This window comes from Sander vitreus, chromosome 2 (genome assembly GCF_031162955.1).
Source record: "Sander vitreus isolate 19-12246 chromosome 2, sanVit1, whole genome shotgun sequence".
In the NCBI taxonomy this organism is placed as follows: domain Eukaryota; kingdom Metazoa; phylum Chordata; class Actinopteri; order Perciformes; family Percidae; genus Sander; species Sander vitreus.
The window spans coordinates 11,559,089-11,586,981 of NC_135856.1; the positions used below are offsets into that span (position 1 = coordinate 11,559,089).

Below are 27,893 nucleotides of genomic sequence, written 5' to 3' on the forward strand. Positions count from 1 at the left end.
CCTTTCAGGGGAAAAAAAAAGTTTTGGAGAACTTCCTCTCTCCTCCTCTTTCCACATCATGCAGTTCCCTGAGCCGACGCTGCAGGCGCACTGATTTATGTCCCCTCATTCCTTTCTGTATTTCTGAATGTAAATTTAATTAAATGTATACTTTTTATTAATCCCCAGTAGGGAAATTACAATAAAGCACCTAAAACCCTTATATTGTCTTGTATTGAACACAACTTACAAAACGCTTACAAATAAAACAAATAATTACAAAAAGTAAAAATAAAATAAAAAATAATAATAATAATAATATATATATATATATAATTAGTGTTCATATTGAATCAATTACTACTCAATAGTAACCTTTTTGGTTTTCTTTCTATTATTATGGTCATTTTTGGATTAACCCAGTGGGCCCCAAGGCAAAAACTAGCCTCATAGGCCCCTTTGGGCACTCTGATTAATTACATATTTAATGAGGAATATGTAGCATGTAAATTTGACACACTGGTGAGACAGGTATTATTACAAAGTCCCTTTGACATTTGAACTGTCCCAGACATAATTTGCACTTATACAAACCAATTTAGTTAGCAAAACCAACTTACATCCAATGAATATTAATATAATATAATAATGCTTTGCCCAGTTGGTAATCCAGCCTTGCTCAAGGTGCAAGGGTCAGTTTATGAATTCATAAAATCCTATCAATAACAGTACCATTCTAATCAACCAACGCTGATTACAAAAACAACATAACAACAACAAAAAGACCGATTGGTATATGTTGTGGGCTCAAATGTGAAATACTGATGTTTCTCACGGGCTTTATAAAGCTGCTGTTTTTTGTTTTTTTTTGCCAGAAGAGGAGACATATCCAGTTTCCCACAATTGACAGCTCTCCTGACTCCATACATAGGCAGCCTTTTTGTGTTTCTAACAGTAACTGAGGCTGTACAATGTAAATGTGAGTTATTTCCCCCTTTTTTCTACAATAACCAGATAGCATACCTGACAATATTCACTATTTTCATTCCCTTTGCTGTCCTCAGAAGTGCTTACAAAGTGGTGGTGGAGGGTTTTCAGCTGGCCCGTCTATTAATGTTTCTCAGAAAGCCTGTCTCTGGGCGTAAACACAGCATGAGGTTGAGCCAAGCGAAGATGGAATCTTTCTAAATTCAGTTCAAGCACAATCAATTTAATTTCATTTATATTTATGGATGCTTTAGTGGCACAACCACATTACAATTGTGCGAAATCAGTATGTGCATATGTGTCTGTGTTTCATTATCTCTACAGAAGAAGAGCTACATGTCGGTTGATGAAAGTTGTAGCCCCTAACCACAACCTTCACTATGCATTCTAATATATATATATATATATATATATATATATATATATATATATATATATATATATATATAAAATCAAAGTACAAAAAAACATGAATTTGTATCACTATATAGCAGCTACTCTTCATTCATCTTGAGGCAGTGATTGGACAGCTGCTGATATGGCCTCCTTCACCCACAGAGATGTGAAATGTTTCTGAAGTGTAGGAATGACACTGGCCCACTCTGCAATGATTTGTGAAATGACAGTTGTAAAACTTCCTTCACATTTTAGAAACACGTCCCCCTCCCTTTCTCTCTCTGCAGTATTTCCTGAAGCGGTGCAGGGCACGTATTGGAGATGTTTCCTGGGTAGATGACTTGGCCGGGGCCCAGCCATCCTCCCTGCAGGCAGCTGCGGCTCTGCACAAAGAAAAGAAGAGTCCCACAATAACTCTTGTGCTCTCTTATCCTCATTGGCAGCATTTCATTGTAGAGTTCATACTTGCGAAGCAAAATATGTGTGAATGGAAGAGCGGATGGACCAAATGTGAAAAGTAAATAGAAAAAGATAGTGATAGACATCACAGAGAAAATGATACTGACTATTCATAGTGGCTTAAACATTTGTGTCCCTTAATCAGTATAAAAAAAATGATAAAACATGACACCCTAAAATATTTCGTAAGAAAATTAAAGAGTTAAACATTGCCAATGAGTTGTACTTTGATGCCAGTCATGAGGCAGTGCGTCCTGTAGAGTGGACATTTCATTTTGGGATGACACTCACTTCATTTGGTGGCAGGTGTTTGAGAATACAGCTTTACATACTTGCTTATCAGAGAATCTTACCTCGAGCCATGACGGAAGTGCAACATCTCTGAAAGATACAGAGACAGTTTACAGAGGGAGATTTTTTGGGCTTTTACAGTTAACAGGGACAAGGAGGGAGGGAAGTGACACAAAGGTCGAGACAATCCATGTCAAGTTTAATTGCTTGACCCATAATTACAGTTAGCGTCTCAAAGGGCTTCACAAGCCCACATTATTATAAGACACAAAATGACTCATCACATTCAAGCACAGAGAAAAGGGTACTAGACCGTAGACCACTGAGTCACCAGAGTGCTCCCTAAAAAAGGACACATTGATTTTTCTATTACGTTCAGGTTGGAAACATTTTGTTAAATTGAATCAAATAATCTGCCAATCAAGTTCATTTGACAAAATTCTGCTCTTCAAATGACGGATTCTGAACAAAATAAAACAAACAACATACAGCCATGTTAGGCTAACGTTAACATGCAAACATGCTAACAATAACAATGATAACATACTGATGTTTAGCAGGTATAATAGCGCTTAGCACATACTGTTAATCATGTATAATGCAGGTATATGTTCGCTATCTCAGTGTGCTAGCATGATTGCTAATTAACACTAAACACAAAGTACAGTGAAAGTAAAGTTTTACTGAAATGAGTGTAGTTCTGCTGGTATTTCATCATAAACCAAAGTATTGGACAAATACAAATGATGACTAGATGATGGTGCTACTGTAGATGAAAAGGGAATGGACTAAAGTTATTAAAGTTCATCCTGAGAGGGGCATACATATTCCAAATTTCATGGCAATTCATCTATCAATACATTTCACTCCAAAACACAAATGTGAACCTCATAGTGAAGGTCAGGGGACCAACAAAGTTATCAGGATTCATCCTCTGGGGAACATGATGTCTGTACAAACTTTCATGGCAATCCATCCAATTGTTGTTGAGATATTTTAGTGTAGATCAAAGAGGTACACCGACTGACCGACTGACAATGCCATCTCTATAACCACACTGCAGCGTGGCAAATAACAACACAATGAGTTATTGACGTTGTCATTTAACATGTGTATATTTTTGCTATATTATGATATATAACTATACCAGAAACACATTCTTTATAGTATCAGGATATGGATTTTTGTCACTAAGCCTGTATACGTGTTAGTTCATCCTGATCTAACCACATATACAAAGAACAGTGTGTACTGATCATATTTGGCCATTACAGACTAGTTGAGCTGCCCTGCTGAACCACTTCATCCACATGTATGAAATGTAGTATTTGGTATCTGTCTCGCCTGGACTGTTGAAGGTAAAATGAGCTCCTGTTTGGTTATGGGGAGGGTCCTCCAGCCCAGCCAGGAAAACAGCACTTACTGAGGCCTCCGTCTGTGTTATTGTAGGGCTACCGGAAGGGGGGGGGGGGATCTAGAAGGAGAGAGATATGATAGAAACCAGGACAGAGTAAGAAGAAGAAGAAGAAGAAGAAGAAGAAGAATCTGTTAAAAGGAGGTGATTGTGACTGAAAACAGAGATGAAATGCACAACAATGAAAAGAAACTTGTTTTCATCATGTTTTTCTCCTCAGCAGTGACTACACCTGTTTAAACTTCTTTCATTTCACCTCGAGCCAGCGGTCCCCAACTTGGGGATCTAAGACCCGTACTGTACATGTTATCAATTTATGAAATATGATGCAGTGCTAGAGATTAAACTTTCCAAACAAAGTAGTTAAAATGAGCTCCACCAGCTGTAACATAAAAAGGCTGCTTATGTGCTAACGCATTAATAATAACATATGTATATGATATATACTGTATAATAACATTATGTCATTGAATTTTTACTTTTAATGCATTAATGACATTTCACTAATGTTGCAGCTGATAACATGGGGCTTATTTTGTTTTACTACACAGTATATGCTGCTGGGTAGCTTGAGAATTTCAATAAAGGGATCAATAAAGTCTTATCTTAACCTATAATAATACATCATAAAGTATTTGTTTATAACATTTTGTATTATTAATATGAATCAGCAAAGTAACTAAAGTTACGAAATAAATGTAGTGGCGTAAAAAGTACAGTATTTCCTTCTGAATTGTAGTAGAACTATAAAGTAGCAGAAAATGTACCTCAAAACTGTGCTTAAGTACAGTGCTTGAGTAAATGTATCACTTTCCACCGCTGGTCCTTGTATTATTGGCCTTTATTATAAACTAACAAAATATATATCTTTATCTATTAATAGCAACAAGTGAAGTGAATAGAGTGAGAAATAGATAATAGCATCACTTCCTACGTCTCTCTGCACTAGCTGCCATTGTATTTAATCAGCTCCAGATTTACTTCAGCATCCATGTGCAAGAAGATCTAATTATAGTTTCTCCTTGGGTGAAAAAAGGATCTTCATTGAGCTAAATGTATATGTATACCCTATATGTACTGTGTTCAGGTTTTGTGGATTTTATTCCTTTTCTGCTTTTACTGTCACTGCTGCGGGCATGTCCAGACATGTGGAACATTTTTTTTCTCTTTTCCTAATTTTGACACGTTTCACATCAACACAATGCCACAGTTGCATGAGTTTGAAAGAGCCCTGCCAATTGAGCCTGCCAATCAGTGGCTGTGATTTCAGGGTTGTGTTGAGCATTAGTAGTAGTGACGCTGCCACAATTTGCAATTTTGCAAATTTCGCTTTTGTGAAATGGGCTCACAGCCTTTATATCTTTCAGTTATTTTGGGGATTCTGGTCTTGGTAATCTTGAAATTACAAATAGCCAACAATTAAAAATCATATGGTAAAACATAATTTTCAACAGGAATTTTTGTCTCCATTTTCTGGATCATTTATGTGATTTTAGGCTATCATAAACGTGGTTTGCAGCTTCATTACTTGTATTGTATTTAACACTCCATGTAAGTCAGAGAACTCTATATTTTTATTCTTAAGTACACAGCCTTCTACTCGTGCAAACCATCACAATGATAAGACATTACACCATGTGAAAGCTGCAGCATCTAGTCAACATTTCTCAAAAGTGACTGAGAAAAATGTTTTTTGAAAGTTGAACTAACAAAAAAGCTTTTATCGACTTGTTTAAATGTGATCAAATCTGGATTTGGTGAGGTATAAGAGAGGTCAATTATATCACCAGTTTTTTCTTGGTTTTGGTTTTTATAAAAGAGAGAACAAGTAAGAGAAACAGAGTTAATTATTTTAAGAATAACACAGTGAATAACTCTCACAGTACAGTACTACTCTTCACATTTTGGTGTGTTTTATAAGGACACACATTTGTTCTGTCAAGGATTTCTGCATCAACAGTTTGCCCCCTGTGTTTTGTCTACCTAAATAGCAGTACTATTTAGCCTTTAACCAAGCCATAGGCTCTCATCAAAACAACTCTGCATATTTAATTTACATTTTCATTTATATTCGGAGAAGGAAAATATAAAGCTGCTTACCCTCTGTGTTCTGACTGATAATATTTTCTTTCTTTTCTTTCTGGGCAGCCATGTTTTCCGGTTTTTCCTTTTATCTGCCCACAGGACAATAATATCGTTTGACAGGCTGGTAAGGTCAACCCTCGGGCTGTGTGATAGCTTCACTCCAGGGGATTGTTGTGAAGATGGGCATAACCCCCATACCCACCTGACACTCACATATTAACTAAAGACTGTGTGTGTGTGTGACAGGAAGAAAACCTTTTAAGAAGCATTTATAGAATGCAATGTCTTTTGTGATATGATTTAATTAACATTCATTACATTATCTTTGTGCTGTGGACAAATTGGATTATGCAATAATATCACAAACTGAACATAATGTACTATTTTCATTTGTTTATGACCTGCAAGTTTGAGTTCTTTACCTATTACCTGTGCTCTTCTCTATTCTACTGGGCAGGCTTATGGTTTGAACGGGAGTCTGGTGTGGCAGAACAGATTTCAATTTGAATAGTTATGTCAAGGAAAAGACAGCATGCTCGATGTCAGGTTAAAGTACTTTCTGCTAAATTGCCTTTTCTATCACTTGAAGTGGGAAGTCTGTCAGAATGTCATCATGTCCATTGACCTTGCAACTAGATGTAATAGACCCAACCCTCGACATAATCTGCAGTCTTTAACATATTTTCTGTAAATTACCTCGGAATTAGCAACATTGGCAGCTTGGACTCCTTATTCATTGTTTTCTTCCTTTTATATTTTAAATCTATGTAATGGTCTATTCTCAGAGGTCCCAGAAGCCCTTTGTTGCCCAGCCCTGCAGGTATTTGACCAATTTTTAGATGGCCAGTCCCTCAATATATGAAAACACACCAAGGACTGCTTATTTTACCCTCAACTAGTAACCCTTGTCTCTCTGGGATGTAGTGTGATTAAAGGGTCAGAACACTTAAACGCATATCAAGCAACTGCAATATCCCTGGTTTTACTGATAACATATTTTAATATAACAACAGTTAAACCCTTAAACCCAAAATAACTTCAAGAATTCCTACTACATACGTTTTGATAACCATAGTATTTTTCATAACTTTATTGTGTACCAACCAAAATAGGTTTATACAGTCTTTTCACTTATCTGTGGTACAAAAAGCTTGAGCGAATATACAAAAATAGAGCATTTGACAAACATACAAGCACAAAGAAAAACAAAATAACTTCAAATAATAAAAAAACAAACAAAACAAACAAAACAAAAAACAACCATAGTTAACCATAGGTATATGTTATCTCTGTATATACTGCATCCATCTTGCTTTGGCAAATGGCACTGACCAATCACAGTCGAGTAGGGGTGAAACTTACAATGTACATGTAGACATGCAGGTAAACAGTCAGTATGACCAGCAAACTAGAAATGAATGGTTTGAATTGTGTATTGATGCTCGTATACCAACCCTGTTCAGAGAAACAAAGCAAATCCCACATGACATTTATATATAATAGTGCATCATTTCTTTTTTCCATCTGTTTCTGTTTTTTACAAATAATAGATGGATGTTAAATCATTTTATAGTTCAAGGCCATAGAATCTTCTGGCCCTTGTACCAGAAGATCCTCAAGACTCTGAGGCTGAGCTGAGTGATGACGACATAATAGGGGGTCATGATTATCTGCGCAAACAAGCAAAGGTGATTGGGGATCATTCCTTTGAATCTTTGGATGAGGAGGAGATGCCCTCAACAAGCAAATATGCTAAGAAGAAGAAAAAAGGAAAAAAAACACCCTAAAAACAGTCAACATGGAAGAGCCGGATGAAACCCCTAACCCAAGGTTCCTTGGGGGAAGTCCTGTGGTAATGAGCTGTTACTCTGAGAGTGGAATGAGAGGAAGACGAGCACTATTACAGGAGCACTGAACTGCTATTCCTAGGTTTAATCTGAGGCTGGTTCACCTTCTCCTGCCGCTCAGCACAGATACACGCTTGTCCTTTGACAACCTGCTGAATGTAAAAAAGGAAGTGGGATCTTTGGCTTTGGGTAAAAGAGTCAGATCCAAAAAACTAATCTGGAAATTGTTACAGATCCGAGCTCAGCCCTGACACTGAATGGAGGATGAAAATCACAGTGACACAGTTTTGTCTGATTCCTCTGTTTCCTACCTACACATCAGTTTGTTCCTCTCACTGCTATTCTCTCCCTGTCATCCTCCTGCTGGTGTGGTGAGTTGTGGGAATCCTTTTTTTTTTTTACACAGCACAGTTGAGAAGTTGGACATGTCGCCATGGGTAGTTTTTTGTGATTTTGAGAGGGGGAAATACATAAAGGCCCTGTATGTTTTTGACAATACAATTGTGTCATTTAAAGTGTTGGAATTCTATGTAAAAAAATGGTAGTGAAGTTCTTTTGATGAAATAAAATGTACTTGACATGACATGTTTTCTGGTAATTTTACTTTTTTGTACTTTCTTTTTTGTATTTGTAGGTATTAAATTATTAGATAATTGTTACTATACATTTATTATTATGTGTTGGGTACTTTTACCATCAAGCAGCATCTCAACCATTTGGTAGAGGCCTATATTTAAAAAAAAACTGTGGGGTCTGTAAAACATTTTTATTAGTTTTATGTTATTAGTGCCCCAATAACATAAAAATACAAAATAATTATGTTTACATTGGGGTTTTTTTCTTGGAGTGAACATTAAAGGGTTCAAATCTAGTACAAGGAGGTTATCTAATAGGTAGTACATTAGTTGCTTGATTGGTTCTTCTCATGTCATAATCAAACTGAAGAGCCCCACACCACTGAAGCAGTATAATAATCTCTCTCTCTCTCTCTCTCTCTCTCTCTCTCTCTCTCTCTCTCAACACATCGTATCAGAGAAGCAGCAGAGCTTTGTGGGCAGAAAGTTAAAGGGCGAAGGAGAAGCAGGGAGCTGCTGCTGCTGACACATTCTGCTCAGCACCGCGGACAGCGCACGATTGGGAACTCGGACACAAGCTATCCATCGATATTGGAGATTTTTTGGAGAATCAGAAGACAATGATAATGACTGACAATGAGCAGTTTGGTTTAGGGGATCTACTGCTTTTAATTTGATCACAGAAAGACTTGGACTTTCCCCGTTGCTCGCCAAAGTAAGCATGCTCTCTTCTTGCTCTCTGAATAAATCAACACTGTAGTGTATGCGTGATTTAAAAAGACAACTTTGCATTGGTAGTAGGCTACAACAAGTCATTAAGCAAAGAGTTGATATACAATCAGTGCAGACATAACATACATATACAGTATTGCTTGTATTCATAACGCAGGCATTATTAAGAGCTTTTAGTCAAGTCGTGCGCAAAAGCCGTGGCACTGTTCTCAGCGATACTCCCTCTTGAATTATGTCAGATGAATTATGTGTTTGCAGTGTCATGTAGGATGAGACTTTCCGGTGCGTAATTACGGATACGACTCCTTATCAAAAACGTGTTAGTATGTAGCATACAAGGCAACACATCTTTATCTTTGGAGTTCCTCTTGACGCAAGAAGAAGACACAGACAAGGTAGGAGTACCGGCTCTCAGCTGTGGTCAGAGGACCCACCTACATGCTATGAATCACCCTCTATTTCTTGGGCGCACAAACACACACTTCAATTTGAGACACACTAGATTAGATATAGATCAGATAGGTCAAACCACTTTTTCAGGTCTTTTCACCTGATATCTTGAAGTGTGGTGGTTGCTGATTCTCCTCATGTTTCTGTTCCAAAGTAAGCATGGCAGAAGTAAAGTATTTCTTCTAAGTCAGTGAAAACTGGAGGAAGCAAATCTACAGCTGGACTCTGTGGCACCATCTTCTTATCTGAAACCCACAATGGAGCCCCTAGACCAGCCTGACTGGTTTCACCTTGCATCAGACTTCAACTCATCCTCTGCAGCCACTCCCTCATCCTTCTTCCATTCCTACCTCCACCTCTTCAACATCTCCTCCAACCTGTCCACTCAAAGTGTCCCCTTTCAAGGCAGCAGCACTCTGATGACAGCAGTCATCTCCCTCACAGTCTTCATGGTGGGTCTGACTGGTAACACTCTGGCCATCTATGTGGTGCTGCGTTATGCCAAAATGAAGACAGTCACTAATATCTACATCCTGAACCTGGCTGTGGCTGATGAGCTCTACATCATCGGGCTCCCCTTCCTCACCACACAGAACGTGCTCTCCTATTGGCCGTTTGGCTCCTTCCTGTGCCGTGTGGTCATGACGGCAGACTCTATGAACCAGTTCACATCTATTTTCTGCCTGACGGTCATGTCCATCGATCGTTACTTGGCTGTGGTTCATCCAATCCGCAGCACCAAGTGGAGACACCCCCGCGTGGCCAAGGTGGTGAGCACAGCCGTATGGGCCGTGTCCTTTGTGGTGGTCCTGCCTGTGGTCATCTTCTCTGATGTTCAGGTATAAACTGCAGTCCTGGTCACCACCCTTTCTATTTAAATACAAATTAGCTTTAATTAATAGCTGCCTCTGATAAAAAATAAATAGTCATTTTCTACTCAGTCCAGTCAAAAACTCATATAGGATCACCAAACATATTTCCTTAAAGAACTATCAACAATAATGATAACATACAATACATGTCACAAGATCAGAATTAAAGGAATAGTTTGACATTTTGCAAAAAAACACTGAATTCACTTTCTTGCAGAGAATTAGATGAGAGGTTAGCTTAGCTTAGCATTAAACTGGAAATTGTTCCATTGATGTTATTACAGTAAATATGTTAATTTTTTATTTGCTGGAGGATTCAAAACATGTTTATATTTATTCGTGTTTTGTCAAAGTTGTGTTTGTGGTTGCAAGTGTTTTAATTTTAATACAGTCAAAGAAACTGATGTTTGTGATCTATAGAAACCTGCCAAATAGAAAAGTAATGATGAAGGCATATCGTCAAAACATGTCAGTTTGTCATGAACAGTTTTTAGTGGTTAACATTTTAATTCAAAACTGCTCTAAACAATCTTTAACATTTTATCACACACCTCTGTAGTTCTCCCCAGCTGTATGGATCGTTATAGCATCTTAAAGCTCATTGTTTTGTTTTATAGCTCAGAACATTACTGTTTTTGACTCTCGCTGCTCTCTACAACCTGCTGGCAACTGTTACAGTGTAAAACAGAAGTAGGTGGAGAACGTCACTTCTGACAAAGTTGCTTTGTTACTGAACATGCCGTGCTGTACTGCTAAAGACCATTGGTTTAATAAAAACAGGACTTACTTGCTGGTTGTTTGTTGTTGGCCCACGTCTTCCACAATGCAAAATGTGCTTCTTTAAAGCCCATGAAAGCAGATAATGTATTTTGCATTTCTCCAAACATCCCATTTCTGCATAACATAGCTTTGTACTTATAAAACCTGTGGGCCTCAAAGTCCAATGTTTACCTCCCCCTTGTCTGAGCAGATATTTTGGCTGAATTTTTAATTTATTTTACTCAGGTGGTTTCATTTCCTTTTAGGACACATTTAACTCCTGCAACATGAACTGGCCAGAGCCAAAGAACGTGTGGTCAACAGCCTTCATTCTCTACACTGCCACAGTGGGCTTCTTTGGACCGCTGCTCATCATTTGCCTCTGCTACCTACTTATCGTTATCAAGGTCGTTATATGTGTGGGCGTATAAATTCATACTGTAATCTGCACCGACATAATGATTATTTCTGTAATCCTCAACACCCTTCTCCCCCCTTCATTTTCATCATTATCACTCTCATATTTATCCTCTTTACCATCATCATAATGGTGCAGATGAAGTCGTCAGGGGCGCGGGCGGGCTTCACCAAGCGTCGGCGTTCAGAGCGCAAGGTGACACGGATGGTGGTGGTGATCGTGGTGGTGTTTGTGCTCTGCTGGCTGCCGTTCTTCATCATCAACATTGTCAATCTGGTGGTCATTATACCAGAGTCCAGCGCCACTGCTGGCATCTACTTCTTTGCTGTCATTCTATCCTACGCCAACTCCTGTGCCAACCCGGTGCTGTACGGTTTCTTGTCGGACAACTTCAGACAGAGCTTTAGAAAAGTAGGTTGAATGTCCTCTGGGTATAAAAACTGTGTAAAGGCGAAGTTAGAAGTAGTTCAACATTTGGGGAAATACACTTATTTGCTTTCTTGCCAAGAAATGAGACGGGTTTAGATGAGACGTTTGATACCACTGTCAAGATGAAGCTACAGCCAGCCATTTAGCTTAGCTTAGCATGGTTCCATCCAAAGGCAATAAAGTTCACCTTAGTTTTTCAGACAAATGGAACAACACTTATGATAGCGGCGGGGAAGTCAACAAGGGAATGTCGAATTAAATTAAATGCAATTCAATCAATATTCATTACATTTTTTTCTAAAAGACAAAACTTATGTCATTAGAACAATATGAAAGATGCTAAAAGATCAGCAAATAGCGGCTTTACTGTAACTATCTTTAAATGAGACTACAACTTGTAAATTGAGTATACTTTACTGTGTAACAGTGTGTCCAAAATGACTGTGTACAGTCAAATGTTGCCTTATCTTATTACATACGTATGGTCAATGGACCTTTAACACAATGGCTGTTGTCATTCCTGGAGATTTCAGACGTAGTCTCTACAGGTAATTGCTGTTGTGGCCCTGCAGGTGCTGTGTGTAAGGAGTGTGAGGTGCAAGGCCAATGGTGTGGATGATGGCGACCCCAGTGCTCCACGCACTGAGAAAACCACAGCACACGACTGCATCCGTCTCTCCACTCGTAACCAGGCTTACCACGATCCCCAGAGCAGCCAGGTAGTGTGTGTGTCTGTGTGTCTAAATTAAAGCTATAGTGCGTAGTTTCTGTCTGACACCACTGTTGTTGCATCCACATGACACAAGCCTTCCGTGATCGCGCATGCGCCCCTACCCCTCTTCCACGCAGCTGCTAGTAGCCAAGGAGGACACGGAGGATTAAAAAACATGATGGACTCTTCAGAAGAGGTAATTACAGTATCTTCACTCGAGTTGAAGCTGTCCCTGCAAGAAGAATATTAGCAAAGCTGTTAAGACTGAAGGCTTTCAAATGCAAATACAGATAACATATAGTATATTTTACCAGATTATATAGTTGTTTAGATGCTTTAGTTTGTTTGTTTGGCTTGAATGTAACGGACGTTCATTAATATAAAAAAGTTACCCACTAAAGTTTAAATCAACAGCCAGGTTTGAGCAGCTAATTGAAGAAAGATGGTAAATGAACGCTGCTTTAGAGGAAAATTCTGAAGGTGGGAGTGTGTGTCAGAAAGAGGAGGGCGGTCTAGAAAAGACCAATTAGATGATTGACCAATTAGACTTGTACAGAAGCTGTGAGGTGCATTAGACTGTCAGAGTGGCTCTGATGAGACTCTCCCAAAGCTCTTTCAACTGGTTCATGGTGATCAAAACTACAACTTCCTCCAAAAGTCACAGAGTACATACAGAATACAGTTAGTGAGTCAATGCAAAGTCCTCAATTATTGATGTATGGATCTCTGGTTAGTCTTCATGGGACCAGAAATACAATGAAAAATACACACACACACACACACACACACACACACACACACACACACACACACACACACACACACATGCACACACACCGACCAACCCCCAAAAGGTTGGCTGGTTCATGTTCCTGGTCACAAATCATGTCTGTTTTGTCTCAGCGTATCTCTCTCTGTTTATCTTCTCAACCAACAAATATTTCTTGAAACATGTTAGAAAAAGACAGAGGGCCCTATTTTAACGATCTGAAACGCAAGTATCAAACGCCAAACGCAAGTAGCTTTGTGGGCAGATCTCTGGCGCTGTTGCTATTATACCGGCGGGATAAATGACTTTTGCACCCAACGCAAATCTAAAATGGGTTGGTCTGAAGTAGCTACATTACTCATAGGTGTGGTTTGGCCGTAACGTGCAATAAACCAATCACAGCGTTATCTCACATTCCCTTTTAAAGCAGGCGCGCTTGTTCCATGGCGGATTGCTATTATAATGGCGGATTTGCTAGTTGCACGCTCTTAACCCCCAATTTCCACCAACTACAGAACGGCTGCGGATCCGCTCCGGAGTCATTAGGTTTCTATTAAAGTCAACGTGTGTATTTCCACTGACTGCGGAACGGCTGCGTTCCGACTCCGTCCCAGCCTTGACGATCCGCAGCCCTCTGGAGCAGATACGCAGAGCTTCTATTTTTGACAGATACCGGAGAGCTCCGCAGCAATTCAGCACAGGGCAGATTGTGCGGGACAGGAAGTAGAGCACAGAAACAAAATAAAACATCCGGTTAATTTTCAAAATAAAATACACCGTGCTCACAGCAGATCATGTTTCCCTGTACTACACCTTGAAAACGTCATAATGGGCGAAAACAGGCCTGAAACAAACTGTTGTTGGTTTTGTGGTTCTGTTTATAGAAACTACATCCTGTTATATCACGCGATCATGCGTGAATTCGCGAGATCTCGTGGGTCCTCGTGACTTCAGCTGTCAGTCATGGCCGCAGCCATTCCGCAACAAATCAGGACCTGGTGGGTATTGAAGGACGGCGGAGCACGGAGCCGACACGCAGCGGAGCCGAACCGCAGCCGTTCCGCAGTTGGTGGAAATTGCGGGTTATACATCCATGGGCACACGCCAGGAGCGGTTCACAGCCGAGGAGACCAACGTTTGCTATTGATTTTTCTTTTTGACAAAATGTAAATAAATAAAGCTCACTCTCACTGAATCACGAGGTTATGAACTCATGGTGATATATTTGCAATGTTGTCTAACATTTGACCAAGATTACCTCACTATAGACGATGCAGCTCTTCTGTCTCTCCTCTCCCGTGCTGTTGATGGGGCATTTGGGTTAAGTGGCATCAGCACATGCATTTCAACATCACATCTCCTTAAGTCCTCTAATATTTCCTCATTTATGTCATCAACACATCCATGATTCATGGAAATGTTGTGTAAAACAAGGTCATATTTTTCCTTGTATTAATGTATGGTTTGCAGAAATGGGAACTGCTGGGTCCGTGAGATGAGAGAAGCAAAGTGTATGCGCGGTGTGCACACTCTACTTTATGGCCAAGCATGCGTCCTTAAAATAGCATCTGAATAATGCACCACTGACTTTAGAATAGTTTTTTTCTGGTCTGTGGTGGAATTGTTTTCTGAAACTGCAAAATAGCACTAGGGAACGTTTGCGTCGGTGTGCCAGTTTAGCTGGTGATCATGTTAACTGGTGATATTTGCATGAAATCAGTGAATAATGGCCCTTGAGTGCCAGAGGCTCACATTTTCACAAAGTGTTTGCAAGTGAGACAAAATAATGGATATCGCTAAAAACATCACCAGTTTATGTGTAATACATGTCCGTTTAAGCATTATCCACACAAATACGACACATACTGTATGAACGGAAAAAAATAAAAACGAAACAACGCACTAGAGATCTAGCTGGGATTTGAACCTTGGATGTCATGGACAAAAAAAGTTGACAGACTTGCTTCTATGTCACCTATACCACTACATTACACACCACTGAAATTATTTTGTGATTTCTATCTATATATTGGACTTTTAGTCTAAGTTAACACAGGTTAACATATGAGAGAAATATACGCCCATGTTAACTGGAGATATCACAATTTAACATGGGCAAATGCAAGCCTCGAAACAGTAAAGTAGGTCATCTTTAGTAGGTATCTTTGCCTCACATACCAAAATCTAACTGATGTACAACAAACAGGCATGACCCCACTTAACACTTTATTCCATTTTGGGGGTAAAAATGAAACACGTCAGTCATGCGCAAACGTGATGTTTTATCATTGTTGTTGTGGGCCATCTCATACAAAGAATGTGTAGGCCTATCTCAGCACAAACCTGTGCCACAAGTCAACTAATAACTATATTTGTGTTTAATTTCATTAGACCCATATTAGGAATCTGAAACAGCAACATATCTGAATGTTATCAAACTCCCTCAGTACATCGAAGTTTTGTAATCATATACCATAATGACCATTTTGTGTCATCAAAGTAGGCCAACAAATTATGTGTGGGATAAATAAAAGTCAAACTCGGAGAAAATAAACTTCATATTCGTTCTTCACTTCAAATCACTAGACTTTTGCTGCAACTCACTTCATAACTTAACCGAGAATAAGATAACACTAAGAAAACGTGGATCAGCACCTTGCTGCAAAACATTCAATGGCCATATGGTCATAACAATAGTGTATCTATGGCTACCATAAGACAAAAATCGCGATTCTGGGTCGACACAGACATACTATGGGCCTAATGAAATTAAACACAACTATAATCAGTTGACTTGTGGCACAGGTTGAAAGAGACTGTTTGTGCTGAGATAGGCCATCACATTCTTCGTATGAGATGGCCCACAATAACAATGATAAAAGATCATGTTTGTGCATGACTGACGTGTTTCATTTTTACCCCCAAAACGGAATAAAGTGTTAAGTGGGGACATGCCTGTTTGTTGTACATCAGTTAGGTTTTGGTATGTGAGGCAAAGATGACCTACTTTACTGTTTCGAGGCTTGCATTTGCCCATGTTAAATTGTGATATCTCCAGTTAACTAAAGCATTAAATGGGCGTATATTTCTCTCATATGTTAACCTGTTTTAACTTAGACTAAAAGTCTAATATATAGATAGAAATCACAAAATCATTTCAGTGGTGTGTAGTGTAGTGGTATAGATGACATAGAAGCTAGTCCATCGACTCTTTTGGTCACTTCGTGAAAATGTGAGCCGCTGGCATCCGAGGGGCGGAGGCAGAGCAGAACGCAGGGCATGGATATTTGTATTTCATGCAAATATCACCAGTTAACATGATCACCAACTAAACTGGCACACCGGAACACGCCTCCTCTTTTTGCTGAACCGTCCCCGGGAGCGCAAGTTCATTCCCTAATTTACTGACGTGAGTCTGTGGAGGGAAAAATCCGCTGTGCGACGGGTGCAAAATAGAAATGATACATGTGTTGGTGTACAAAGTCAATTGCGCTGGGTGCAAGATAGGGCCCAGAGAGTGACACACAAGAGAGAATGGGGAAGGATTCCAAGGAAAAACAGAAACCGAAAGTTAAAGTTGTAATCCATAGGATTTTAGCCCTGATGGTTTGGTCAAACATGTGGTTACTGTGGTTACAGCACAGTTTAATGGATTACATGCTGTATCCTTTCCTGTGAAGCCCTCATGCGTGAAGACAATTTACAAAAATCCAGTGGGGGAATGGACTCTGCCACTGACAATGAGCACTCATATATTTTATCATTAATGGGGTTTTATTTCACAAAAATATTAAGGATTGTAACTTGACCTTTATTTTCCCTGTATGTCATTGTGCTTTTTTTTTTTAATTACAGTAAGAAATACAGATAGACCTCTCAGCAGCACCTCACACAAACATTAATTAAAATCAGTATATTTATACTGGGGGAATGACAGGAAGTAATGAGGAAAGCGAAGACTGCTGCAAGTTTTAGGTAATTATTGCAAAAAATAACTTATAATAGGCTTGTTATTATTCACTTTTTTTGCAGAACCATATTGTTTCCTTTGTGGAGTTTGGAAACCTCTGCTTTAAACATAAAGTTGAAATAACTTCTCTTACTCTCTCCACCTTTTCCCTCCTCTTGCCTTCATTAACATGCCACCCCTCATTTGTATTACCTTCCCACTGCTTTTGCTGCCTTCTTCCTTTATTCCATGAATCTCGCCCTTTTCTTCCTCTCTCTGAAGATCTCTCCTCACCCCCCAAGCTCGCCTATCTCTCACACAGCAGCAGACCTGCACCGCTCCACCCCTTCATGTCAACCTCCCCCCACTTGCCCAGGAATCGGACCCACCACTACCACAGTAACCTCCACAGCAGCCTCCACGGTAACCTGCATGGTAACCAGCGCTGAACTTCCCTCCGTCGGTGCCCCGACTACGCCCTGACTACGCCCTCCTCTCCAGCATTCATAGCTCCGCAGGAACAGGAGCCAAGGAACGATGAACATCACTGTGTTTTAGGAAGTAAAAAGAGAAGCTGAGGAGGAAAAACATGATATGAGACTACAGAATTGGAAGCAGAGGGGTTTGATTAGCTGATCGAAATAGAAAAAACTGATGTTTTTCTGCAGTTACAATGTAAAAGTCGGCTAGTTTCTGACACACACATGAACACTCATTCTACATGCATTCCAACATTTAGGATCCATTTCAGTGGAACAACCTCATGAATATTTTTCATGTCTCGATGTGTATCTTTACCTGTATGAATCAGCCAGCTGTTCAACAAGCTCCATTTTTCTTTCCATCCAACCATCTGACAAAAGTGCCTTTTCAGCTGCTCTCAGCAATTATGACGGCCCCTTAACAGACACAGGAAGGTTCAGGCCTTCCTTCTCTCACCCTCTATTCTTCTGTTACACACAATGTAAGAATGTATTTTCTTATCAGAACCAAAAAATGCCATTGAGGACACAGTGGAGAAGATTCTCTGCAGGTATATTTACTTTATTTTGGTAAACCGGGCATTACAGGGTTCTCTTTTGCAACCACACGTTGTGATTTCGGCTGAAAAAATGAAAGGTATTTTCAGATAAACACCTCACCTGCTACTGCTTTAATTACTGTAAACAGCTAAACAGCATAATGCACAAATTTAGGGTAAATGTTTCCTGTATTATAGTAAAAAATTGTTTAAAGCTCCCACTTACTTCTGTTCTCTTCACATAATTTAAACGGGTAAATTGTGATTAATGAAGTTGACATTTGTACAGCTTTGTGGGAAAAGTCTGCTGTAATCCTTCTTGAATACTGTTTTTATTTTTCAGAAAATGGAATGCTTGCGGTTTATCAGCTTCTCAGTCACAGGAAATGTGAATCTATCCCTGCTGAGTGTTTTTCTGTAAACATGTAGCCAGCATTGAACACAAAACCCTTAGCCCTCTTTGTATATATATGCCTATTAATTTGTGGTTTTGTGTATTTGCGTGTCTTGTATGCGTGTGCATTTGCGGCTGTTTTGCACATAAACATGTATTCATGTTTTCTCTCTGCAGAACATGTGGTGCTGGTAAATCCAGGGTTTATAGCAGTATATATTGTTGCTTCTGTTAATGTGTGACCATGCTTTGCTCAGCGCCTTGTTTACTGTTTAATAGAAAACATATGCAGTGACTATTTCGGATCAGACTGGCAGCACAGTACCTCTGCCACAACACCCTCCATTAGCCTTTGAAATGCTTATATTGCAAACGTGTTGGCCTGCCAGCTTTTATTAAAAAACGGGTGACAATTTGAACACAGCTTCTCTTTTTGGCCACTTAGCTCACCTAAAGTATTGCTTTATTATTGCTTATGTGAACCGTTTCTGGTCTTTGTATTATATCACCACACAACCAATCCCTTTATAAAATCAGTCATTGTGTTATTCAATACAAGCTGATAAGAACTAAATAATGTTCACATCAATGGAATGAGTTTATGGGACATGTAGTTGTGAGAATGAGTTTAGCTGTGAAAAAATCTCAATGGTCGATGTTTATGCTTTTTCAGCTACTTCTATGTAAAGAAAAAAAGAAAATTAATCTGTGGCACGCAGTGAAAAGAGGCTCATCAGGTGAATGTAAGGACGGGAGGCGATGAGAGAGAAACTTATGGAAGCTGCCCCTGCAAGAAGAATATTAGCAAAGCTGTTAAGACGGAAGGCTTTCAAATGCAAATACAGATAACATATTGTATATTTTACCAGATTATATACAGTTGTTTAGATGCTTCGGTGCTATATGTTTGTTGGGTATTTTGGAATAAAATGGTGTTATAAAAACCACACATTTCTGAACTTCTAAACTTAGTATGTCTGTACATTCCCACATATATTTATACATTCCCATATATCTATATATATATATATATATATATATATATATATATATATATATATATATATATATATATATATATATATCAAAGACTAAGACCATCTAAGGTCAGAAGCTTCAGGATAAATTCATAGGTGAAACTTGGGGTTAAGAATAGTTTATGACATTTATACATTCTCAAGGTAAAGAGTGAATCTCCATCCTCAAGCTTTAGTGCTGTGTCGATTGGTATTTGTTACACCATCATCCTAACTTTATGAACTAATAATTTACTTAAGAGGAGAGGAATAGCAGAAATTGCATCCTTATACTGTGTCATTGTTAGGGTTGTTGAAATTAATCATTGCATCGATGCATCGCAATGTGAACCGAGACGATTCTGCATCGATGCAGTGACAGACCATAACCGATTATTGCCTACTGATGTTACGTATTGATTTTCCGGTCGCTGCTTTTTTTGTTTTTGCCTTTTGTCTGTTGTCTGCTGTGTTCAGACTCCGCTACATTCAGGAAGTGTCTTTATTAAGAGCAGATACAATAAAAAACGGAGTTCATATATATATATCTGACTGCTTGAATTTGTTGATGAAAACCATGTGTAGCAATAAATAATAATATTGAGGAGGTGACGCATCGTGATGTATCATGATATCGAATCGATTCGAAGCATTGATAGGATAATCGTAATCGAATCGAAACGTGAGACCAGTGAAGATTCACACCCCTAGTCATTATCCGATGTTGTGTTTCTTCTTTCACAGAAAGGTCTTTGGAGACGGACAATCTTTGTAATGACCACAGACTTGCATGTCAGGTTGACTCTCCTTCTTTACTTATGTAGCCTCTGCACACAGAAACACAGGCAACTGTGCACAGTCTTAATGGCATTATGTAGTAAAATTAAACATTATTACATGAAATGATTTATGTTATTCAGTCCTCTGAGGCTGACATCACACACATTCATACATACACACTTTCAGAGCAGAACATTGATTTTTTTAAATCTTTGTACACTTCATTATCTCAAACTCACAGCTGTGAGAAGAAAGAGATGAAAGAAAGGCAAGCAGCAGGTAATAATGCTTATTCATAAACCTTTACGGCCTATATCGTGCAACATTGTATCTTATTCAGTGCCCTGCTAAGACGGTTGTTGTGTTCATCTTGTTGCTTTTTTGGAAAATTATATATATTGGGGTTTTCAGAAATAACTCAACAGATACACATACAGTATAGAGGTCTACACACACACACACACACACACACACACACACACACACACACACACACACACACACACACACACACACACACACACACAAAAACCTGCAGCTATGCTGAATATTATGACATTATATTTATACAATACAACATTCTGTTTTTTCAAGTACTCAGCAAACATCTTTGTATGTATTTCTTTTAAAGATATTTAAGAAATTGTCCTCATATTTAAAAATATCCCTTGGTGGCATAACTCAGTTTTTCCATTGCTAAACACTTTGACAGACTTTATGGTCCAACAGACAAGGTGTCTCAGTGCTTTTCCAGGCAGCTGCAATACAGTGTTTCTTTTTATTTGCATAGTCCAAGGATAAATGCCCATGGGCAGACAGGCAACACAATAGAGGTTATTTTTTTTTACTAGGGCTGTCAATCGATTAAAAAATGTAATCTAATTAATTACATACTCTGTGATTAATTAATCGAAATGAATCGCATACATAATTAACGGTGCTTGAACTGATACTTTTTAAGAAAGTAAAAAAAGAAAAGGAAAAAAAAAGAGTACTAAACAACAGTCGTGACATTAAAGAACGGCTTGTTTATTGCTAAGGCCATATGGTCAAAATTAAATGATTTAATAATAATGTATAACAATAACACTAACTTATTTCACTAGTAAATAGCTGTTGAACGACAAAAACAACTACCAGATGGGAAAAGGACATTTACAATAACTTCAAATGCACCACAAGGCTGTAGTTTACCAGTTTCATTGAACATTTGATTGTTACATACCGGTGTTGAATCCTCTACAGTAAAACACAGTCAAACTTTACACCATTTAGCGTTAGCTGTCAGCATTTTAACCGTTTTTAATCCAGCTACTAATCTAGGCTAACGTTAGCTGCTGTCGAGTATAGTGTTAACTAGTGTCATGTGCAGCGGTGTTTGTGTTTTTTACAAGTAAATGTTCCAATTAATGATCCAGGCAGCACATTCTCCTCTCCCTCCTTCATTTTACAGTCCAGTGGTAGCTAGAACGGCTCCAGGTCAAACGTCAATATAGAATGGATTAATCAGTGTTTTTTTTTTTTTAACGCGTTATTTTTTCTCAGATTAATTAATCGAAATTAACGTGTTATTTTGACAGCCCAATTTTTTTTTTTTTTACATAAATCAGGATTATTATTATCAGAATGGTGTAAGGGAGTTATGTAGGCCTATGCACGCATGACCCATTTACAGTAAATTGTATCAGTTTAAATCTGGTGTTGATAGTCTTGGACCTTCAAAATACTTTCCCATGTTCACACAATTTAAGTCACAATATGAGAGAAGTAACAGTAGTATCAATTTACATTTGATATACAATGGACCTTTTTCACAGCAGACATTTTGACTTGTCATAGTAGGAAAAGCACAGCTGAAATTGATAACCTTAACAATGGCTCAATTCCATCAAGTGTCCCAGTAAGCTATTTCAGTGAGTCAGCATGCACTCAATACCAGGAAACTCTCCTAAGTGGAATGCAGCCATCATTAATGGTTTTGAATACACCTGTGCTTTTCCTACTATGACATGTCAACATGTCTGCCGTGAAAAGGGTCTATAGGTGAGTTTATTGTGACGAATCATAAAACGTTTCCCATAAATGTTGAGATTGAAGTTCAAGATTGGATACAATAACAAACAAGCTCACTACAAGGTCCATTTAGAGGCTAATCCAGAGATTTCGGGTCATACAGTATAACACAAGCTTCGTCAAGAGATGGAGTTGCCCTTTTGTCATCGACCCATGTCTGTATTCTTTATCAGCATTAGCTTCAGTGCTAAGTCATGCTATTTATGTAATGATTGCAATATATGCATATGTTGTCTTCTATTTTGTCTACTTGAACTTTTAGTTCTACGGTGTTAATAAACATCTGTAAAGGGAACCGGAGTCTCACTTCCAATCATTGGGCGGCATAGTAGAACACTTCTGCATCGGTGAAGATTCCGAGCGGACGAAAACGAGATAGCTGCAGGCCACATGCGGTGAAGGAGATGCTACTTTGTGAACTGTTTGTGTGAATCCAAGGGGCAAGCGGACAAGGCTACACAAGCAAGCACGTCGAGGAGAGTGTCTTGAAAGTAGCGCAAGTACTTGTTAGCTGCCATTATAGCACACAGACATTTCATTTGTGTTCTTTTTCCTTAAAGTAGCAGTGGACGTTTTTTCTGCAATTGATTATCTAGTAAGAATCCAAGAAACTAAGTAGATAAGTAAATTAACCATTCTCCCAGTTGAATCATTGTTCATACAAGTGAGTTTTCATATTTAGACTGTGCCAAGAGTTTTTTACACTTTGTTAATTGCCTTTTTATTACTCATTTATTGAAGTGTGTTATTATGATACTGTAGTGTTTGATGTGCATTATGCAAAGGTTAAGCTAAGGTAATCAAAGAGATTTATATTTACATTTAATTTCATTTTCAACATTTCATGTTATTTCATATTTGCACACAGTAGAGAACAGAATACATTTTATTCAAATTTCAACACATTTAAAACTTTGTACATTTAATATGTCACACACAAAAGAAAACACTTTTCTTCCAACTGAAGAGGTCACTCTTGGAGACCTTCAAGAAGATAGTGACGCAGAGCAGACTACCCTATCACAGCAAGCTGACGCTGATGAGCAAGTTGAAGACACAGTGCAGGACACACAATCTCAGGTTGGTGCGGATGACACACAACTGCCTCCTGGAATTAGGAGAACTGGACGTACACAAAGGCTCACTGAAAAAGGAAAAGCTCTGTTAGATGACAAATTGAACTCTAAATGTGAGTTTTGTAAAGATGTACAGAAGATGGAAGTATCACATCAATGGCTTAAAACGGTCCATTAAGAATAATGATGCTGATGATCTGATTGATGAGACTGTAAATGCAATCAATACCATCCAAGTTGACATTAACAATACCTACCTCAAAATAAGAGCCATTTCAAGTCCTGAACCTAAAATTCGGAGAATGAATGACACATGCCAGGCATTTACTAGGATTGCAAATACAAATGTTCAACATTTCCTCAGTGGTGATGATTCAGAAAATATATATCTTGGCCTGACGCTAAGTCAGTGTTTGACAGCACAGTGTCTAGTGTTTCCTCAGCTCAAACTGCTAAGTCAAAGGCTTCTTCCAAAGTATCCAGACACTCTTCCATCCTGTCCCTGAATGCAAAACAAGCGGCAGCTGAAGTTGTGGCTACACAAGAGGTGATAAAGATAACAAATGCACAACATCAGCAGAAGGAAGAAATTCAAAGACTTGAGGTGGAAGATCAAATCTTGAATCTTGAATCTTGAATCTTGAAAGCTGAAAGAGAAGCTAAAGAAAGGGAAATTGTAGCAGAGAGTGCTAAAAAAGGAGCTCAGTTCATAGCAGAAAGTGGTGATAGAAAAATGAAGCTGGAAGGGAAAAGAAGAGAAGTAGAACGGCTAGAAGAACTTAAAGGGCATGTTGCAGCTCAAGCAAGACTGCAGGTTTATTCAGAATCTGTCGATCCACCACTTGTACTTAACCCTTTAATGGATCCATTTTTTCCCTCCTATCAAGCACCAGTCTCCCAAGCTCTTCCTGCGCAACAAGCCAAGCCCAGTCAAGTCCATCACCCACATGAGGTCACAGCCACTAAATACCCTCTCCCACATCCTTCCATGTACACCTTATGTTCTGTTCCACAGTCAGCCACATTTTCTCAAGTCCCTGTAAGTCAAGTCATCACCCCAACTGCACTTCCACTCATGCAACAAGCCCCAACCACTCAAGCTTCAGCCACTCAAGCCTTTTTAACCTCTTATGAAGCTTCCAATGACCTTGTGAGAACTCTTGCTGAAGCAATCACAGCTAATCGAGTTCCAATCCCAGAACCTGAAGTTTTCAAAGGAGATCCTCTCAAGTACAATGATTGGAAGCTTTCCTTTTTTACTCTGATTGATCGCAAGAACCTGCTAACTCAAGAAAAGCTCTTCTTTCTACGCAAGTATGTTGGTGGCTCAGCCAAGAGAGCTATTGAAGGCCATTTCCTTGTAGGAACAGAAACAGCTTACCGTGCTGCCTGGGACATACTTGAAGACAGATTTGGTAATCCATTCATAGCTGCCAAGTCATACCGTGACAAGATACATACATGGCATAAAATTGGCCCCAAGGATAGCGAAAATCTTCGTGAGTTTGTTGATTTCCTGAGCAGTGTAGAATCAGCTATGCCATATGTTCAAGGTCTACAAACTCTCAACGACTGTGTGGAAAACCAAAAGATTACTGTCAAGCTCCCGGATTGGTTGAGCTCACGCTGGAATAGAGAAGCCACGATTTATCAAGATGGACACAAAATGTTCCCTGACTTCAGATACTTCGTGAGATTTCTCAACATGGAAGCTCGTCACGAAATCAAAACTTTAGTGCTAAGACTTTCACCACTAATACAAGTGAGAAGACAAGCTTCACATGCATGTTTTGTAAGAAAAAAGGCCATACTCTCCATAGGTGTCACAAGATTATGGAAAAAACAGTTGAAGAAAGAGTTAAGTTTGTACAACTGGAGAAATTATGTTTTGGCTGCCTTAGGATCGGCCATAACTCCAGAGCTTGTACATTCAGGAGTGTGTGTGACTTATGTGGAAAACGCCACCCCACTTGCCTACATCAAGATTGTGGGAAGAAAGACCAAGAACAAGGAGTAAGAATAAAACAAGAAAGGTCAAATGAAAACAAAGGAGACAAGAACCAACAGTCGGAATCAATTGAAATACAGCAAGCTACCTCTAACCGAGTTGTTCAAGAAAAGAGCAGCACTCATACTTCATCAATTGTTCCAGTCTATGTATCCACGACAATGGAACCAAACAAGGAAGTTTTAGTGTATGCTTTACTTGATAGTCAGAGCGACACAACCTTCATCCTGAAGGATGCAGCTCTAACATTGGGTGCCAAGAAAGAACCAGTAAAACTTAAAGTGTCCACGATAACATCAAAAATAGCCAAAAGGGCGCAAGGACTACAGATAAGAGGCATCAGCTCTGACACTAAAATCAAACTCCCAACAACCTATACCAGAGATTACATACCAGCAAACAGATCCCATATACCCACAAGCACAACCGCAAAGTCCTGGCCTCACTTAGAACATTTGGCAGATGAAATGTCTCCTGAGCTTGACTGTGAAGTAGGATTGTTAATCGGCTATAACTGTCCACAAGCCTTACTTCCCAGAGATGTCATCACGGGCAATGAAAACAGCCATATGCACAAAGGTCTGTGTTGGGTTGGAGCATTATCGGCTACAGCAGCACTGAAGTTGATTATGATCATGAGGATGAAATCGGTGTGAGCCACCGTATCATCATAAAGAAAGTTCAGCCAGCTACCAAGCCCTCTACAAAGCTCAAGTCTGAGATCCATTTTGTTTATAGAACTCAAGTCAAGGAAATGATCACTCCAGCAGATATACTCAAGGTCTTTGAGTCAGATTTTACTGAGAAGTTCAGTGAAGAAGTTCTAATATCACAAGAAGATATTAAGTTCTTGGCGAAGCTGAAAGAAGGCATCAAGCGAAAGCCAAATGGGCATTACAAAATGCCATTGCCTTTCAAGGAAGACAGGCCAAGTCTGCCAAACAACAAAGTGTGTGCAGAACATAGACTCAGATGTTTGGAAAAACGTCTTAAGAAAGACAATCAATATCACAAGGATTATGTGGCTTTTATGGAGGACATAATAGCAAGAGGCGATGCTGAAAAGGTTCCACAGCCAGAAGTAACCAACCAGACCACGTGGTATATCCCTCACCATGGGGTTTACCACCCCCAAAAGCCAGGAATGATTCGCGTGGTATTTGATTGCTCAGCTAAGTTTCAGAATACATCACTGAATGAGCATCTACTCACCGGGCCAGACCTTACAAATACCCTTGTAGGGATCTTGTGTCGTTTCCGCAAAGGACAAGTAGCCATCATGTATGATGTGGAACGGCTGTTCCATCAATTTCATGTTGCACCAAGGGACCAAGACTACCTCCGGTTTCTGTGGTGGGAAAGAGGCAATATGGAAGCTCCACCATCAGTGTTCTGCATGAAGGTTCACTTGTTCGGTGCTGCATCGTCACCTGGATGCGCGAACTTTGGGCTCAAACACCTGGCTGCAGAAGGACAAGGCAAGTTTAGTGAAGCTACAGTGAGGTTTATACAGCGCAACTTTTATGTTGACGATGGATTAACAAGTTTGGACAGTGAAGAAGAAGCTATTGAGCTTGTTAGAGAGGCAAGAGAGCCCTGCAACACTGGTAAGCTCCGCACACAAATTCATTACCAACAACAAGAAGGTTCTTGCCACAATCCCAAAGCAAGAACTTGCTGAAGTTGCAGCTGACCTGGACATGGCCTTGGGTGAACACAAGATGGAACGGGCTCTCGGGGTCCAATGGTGCATTAGCTCAGGTAAGTTCCAGTTCAGAGTGAGGGTAAAAGAGCACCAGAAGAGGAGTACTGTCAACAGTGGCCTCAATTTTTGATCCTTGATTTGTGGCACCTGTCATTTTGAAAGGTAAACAGATTCTACAAAGGATGTGCCAAGACAAGGTAGGATGGGATGAGCCACTTCCTGACGACCTCAAGCCGCGTTGGGAAGCATGGCTCCAAGACCTCCATAATCTGTCTTCGGTAGAGATACCACGGCACTACATACCATTGACGGCCAAAGAAGTTCACCATTTTTCCGATGCTAGTGTTTCTGGCTATGGAATGTGTTCTTACCTTAGGGTTATTTCGAAGTCTGGAGAAGTCCATTGCGCTCTTGTTATGGGGAAGGCAAGGGTTGCACCGACGAAGGTAACAACAATCCCAAGGCTGGAACTCTCAGCTGCGGTCGTGTCCACAAGGACAAGTGATCTGCTAAAGAGAGAGATGGAGATCGAAGATCTACAGGAATACTTTTGGACCAATTCCAAGGTCGTCCTTGGTTACATTATTAATGATGAAAGGCGATTTCATGTATTCGTAACCAACCGGATCCAGCAGATCAAATCGAGCACAGAACCAAGTCAGTGGCAATATGTTGCCTCAGAAAATAACCCGGCTGA

At 39.4% G+C, this 27,893-nt stretch overlaps 1 protein-coding gene across 1 annotated transcript; it reads left to right on the forward strand.

Moving 5' to 3' along the window:
* The first annotated feature begins 9,472 nt into the window (after nt 1–9,472).
* LOC144535341 (somatostatin-like receptor F_48D10.1) lies at nt 9,473–17,606 on the forward strand. The gene is made up of 5 exons (XM_078277761.1): nt 9,473–10,054; nt 11,113–11,253; nt 11,403–11,675; nt 12,266–12,412; nt 17,406–17,606. The coding sequence occupies exons 1-5, from the start codon at nt 9,473–9,475 to the stop codon at nt 17,604–17,606; spliced, it is 1,344 nt and encodes a 447-aa protein (XP_078133887.1).
* The last annotated feature ends 10,287 nt before the right edge of the window (nt 17,607–27,893 follow it).

Excerpts from the sequence above, each read along its gene's own strand:
- LOC144535341 (XM_078277761.1), top strand. The coding sequence starts at position 9,473 with ATGGAGCCCCTAGACCAGCCTGACTGGTTTCACCTTGCATCAGACTTC. Across the intron at positions 11,254-11,402 it reads ACCTACTTATCGTTATCAAG|ATGAAGTCGTCAGGGGCGCG; the intron begins GTCGTTATATGT and ends ATAATGGTGCAG. Across the intron at positions 12,413-17,405 it reads ACGATCCCCAGAGCAGCCAG|ATCTCTCCTCACCCCCCAAG; the intron begins GTAGTGTGTGTG and ends CTCTCTCTGAAG.